Source organism: Colobus angolensis, unplaced genomic scaffold (genome assembly GCF_000951035.1).
Source record: "Colobus angolensis palliatus isolate OR3802 unplaced genomic scaffold, Cang.pa_1.0 Scaffold238, whole genome shotgun sequence".
Taxonomy (NCBI): domain Eukaryota; kingdom Metazoa; phylum Chordata; class Mammalia; order Primates; family Cercopithecidae; genus Colobus; species Colobus angolensis.
Genome location: NW_012115577.1, coordinates 409,323 through 412,260, shown reverse-complemented (window position 1 = coordinate 412,260; position 2,938 = coordinate 409,323). Strand labels below are relative to the sequence as shown.

The window sequence follows — 2,938 nt, the reverse complement described above, 5'->3', positions numbered from 1 at the left end:
TTGCAGTAAACCGAAATCGCGCCACTGTACTCCAGCCTGGGCGACAGATAGAGACTCCATCTCAAAAACAAACAAACAAACAAACAACAACAAAAAACACTAAATGTTAGTTAAAGAAGCAGCCTAGATTCAGAATTAAGAAAACGTGATTTTTATTTTTTCGTTTCATGGAAGCAACAGCTGTCTGCTGATAATTCCTGCTGCCGGCCACCAGGTGGCAGAAGGGACCACAGTACCGCAGCCCCGCCCCAGCGATCGCGCGGGCAGGAAGGCGGGAAGGGAGGTAGGTGGGGCCGAGGCCCGGAGGTGAGGTAGGAGAATAGGCTTAGGCTGTCAGAGGAAAAAACGGGCAATGTGAGGGCTAAGTAGGGATCTCTGGAGGGGACAGGAAATATTGAGAACACCACCTTCTGGGTTCAGAATAAAACCGAGGGAATGAGGAAGAGGTTTTAGGAGACGGGCTAAATTGGGAAGAATTCACGGGGAGTCAGGGTGGAGAGGGCGTGGGTGCCTGGAGATGCCTGGGAGCAGAACGGCTGGGGGGACCCCATTATCTGTACTCTTCTCGGGGTGGGTCCAGGTCTGGCTCCTCCTGAGGTCGGTGGTCCACCTCAGGGGCAGGAGGCCAGGGGTTTTCTGGGGGCTGGGGTCCCGCTGGCCAAGGGTCATCAGGCCGGGGAGGTTGAGGAGGATCCGTTCTAGGCGGTTCAGGGGGCCAGACTCCAGTTTCAGGCAGGTCTCTCCAGGGACGACTGGGGAGGGGAGGCGGAGGGTCTTCAAAGAGAGGGGGTGCCCCTGGCCAAGGGTCACCGGGGACTGGGGGCCCCTGAGGCAATGTTGGGGAGCCTGCCTCCTCTCGGTCCTCTGTGGGTGGGTGAGAGGGGTGGTCCTCGCTGCCTGAGATGCCTGTAAAGGAGGAAGGAGAAAGGTAAGAGGTGGTGAGGGCTTCTCTCCCCCACCCCAGCCCCAGCCCCACAAGGAGGAGCCTCTCTAGATGGACGCAGCCTGAACAGACCCACAAACAGACCAAAAAAGTCCCTCTCAAAGAGCTCTCTGTACGTTTGTAAATACTTAACTGATGATAAAATATCATGAACCCCTAACCCCCGATGGATCTGAACCATTCACTTGACCCACTTTAAACTGACGAGACTTCTCCAAATAAGCTCCAGCCACCCCTGGTTGGGGTAGCCCACTGACTTTGTCCTCATGCCAATCTACAACCCAAAGTGGGCTACACCTTGGCCCCCGGGCACACAGACCCCGGCTCCTTAACACAAATCCCAGCTCCGAGGAAACTCATCCCCCACGCATTAATCCTGACCGACTTTGCCACATGGAGCCAGCAAACCATTTCTGGTGAGAGCCAAAGGCACCTTCTGCACCCCTGAACTCCTGTCCCCCACCCACTGTGTACAGAAAGCCATTTCTGGTGAGCCAGATGCACCTTCTGCATCCCCTGAATTCCTGTCCACAATCCCATGCATCCAGTTCACCTCCCCCATCTTGACCATCCCTCATCTCTCTCCAAACTGCACTCCCTGCCTCTGTTCCCACCTCACCTGTGGCGTGCAGGCAAAGCACCAGGATCCCAAGGAGCTTCCAGTTGAGCATCATGGCTGTGTACTGGCCCCCAAAGCTGGGGTGGGCTGAGTCTGGGTGCCTGGGAACCCCAAGAGGCTTTATAGGGGAGGAGGGGAGGAGGGGCCAGCCCAGTGGCACAGGAATACCATCAGAACAGAACTGGTCAAACCCGTTGGGAAGGCCCGGGCTAATGTGTCACCTCTGAAGGTGGCGTCCCTTATTTTAGTCCCCCTGTCCAGGCAGCTGCCCACTCTCCCTATCATGACCCTGACCCTGCATCACCCCACCGTGGTTTTCACAACCCTCCATCCACACCCCGGAGCACTTGGCATCTCCGTAATCACAGAGATGTCCACCTTCATCCCTTCCAACTATTGGAAGCCAAAGAATGGGAGCAAACCACGCGTTGGGAAGCGCCGTAATTACAGGGTTGGGAGGCAGGATGCCTGCGCTGGGGGAGGAGGTGCCTTTCAAACCTGGGATGCAGCTGGGACAGTGTCAGCTACTACCCAGCCTCCCCACTCACCCACACACTAAAAGCTCCCCCTGGGACTTCGTTCTTTCCTGGGCACTTCCCTTCACCCATGGGATCCAGGCATCCTGCTCTCCAGCATGTCCTTCTTCAGGCATGCAGGGGACCTCTAAGCAATGACATCCAAGAAATTCCATCTGGGAGTCATCCAGGATGACTGCAGAAGAGGAAGGACACAGGAGGATATCCTGGTTCCCTCTTCCCACCCAGAGCTGTTTGCATAAGTCCTGCCAGTGGCTCCGGAGGAAGCTGCCAGGCTCCAGCAACCTCAGCCCCTTCCTCCTCCCTCAGGAATCCACCTATCCGCCTCTAAGGGCCTCGGCTCCAACTCTATTGTATTGTCTCCTCCCTCCCATTCTCCTTTTGGTCTCAGCTCCTTGATCTAAGCCTCCCAGAGAGACCCCTGGAATGTTTCCTTCAAGGGCCTTTCTGCCTGGAAGTCTGTTAGCCCTTCAGAAGTAACGTGTCCAAAATAAAATTTGATTCCTCCCAGGTTGTTCCCTGCCTGGTTCGCTACCCCACAGTAAGGGACACCTTCCTATGCAATGGCGTGATCTCGTCTGTTCCCTCCAGGGCTCATGAAGGAAAGAAACCTTCGTTATTCTCCTCCACCATCCACAGCCCATCCCCCTGCAAGCCCCTCCATGCCCTGTCCAAACCCAGCCCATCATCCTGAGCCACTATCTCCCGCAAGCCTCTCCAACACCCTTCCAAGTGGCCCCCTTGCTCCCACTCTTTATCCCTCCCCTTCACACAAAATCTGTCCTCCACCAGCAAAGGAGGTCTTAAAATATACATCAGGTGGGCCTGGCATGGCGGCTC

The 2,938-nt window shown here is 56.0% G+C and overlaps 1 protein-coding gene and 1 long non-coding RNA gene across 2 annotated transcripts; one reads left to right on the top strand and one right to left on the bottom strand.

Moving 5' to 3' along the window:
• Nucleotides 1-135: 135 nt before the first annotated feature.
• On the bottom strand, nucleotides 136-1,928 carry PSORS1C2 (psoriasis susceptibility 1 candidate 2). Its single transcript, XM_011944988.1, has 2 exons — nucleotides 1,563-1,928; nucleotides 136-906 (listed from the first exon to the last, which is right to left on the bottom strand). Exons 1-2 carry the CDS (start codon nucleotides 1,615-1,617, stop codon nucleotides 551-553), a joined length of 411 nt encoding a protein of 136 aa, XP_011800378.1. The 5' UTR covers nucleotides 1,618-1,928; the 3' UTR covers nucleotides 136-550.
• LOC105513942 lies at nucleotides 954-2,608 on the top strand. Its single transcript, XR_001002101.1, has 2 exons — nucleotides 954-1,055; nucleotides 2,211-2,608. It is a non-coding gene; the product is annotated as an uncharacterized LOC105513942 (long non-coding RNA).
• The last annotated feature ends 330 nt before the right edge of the window (nucleotides 2,609-2,938 follow it).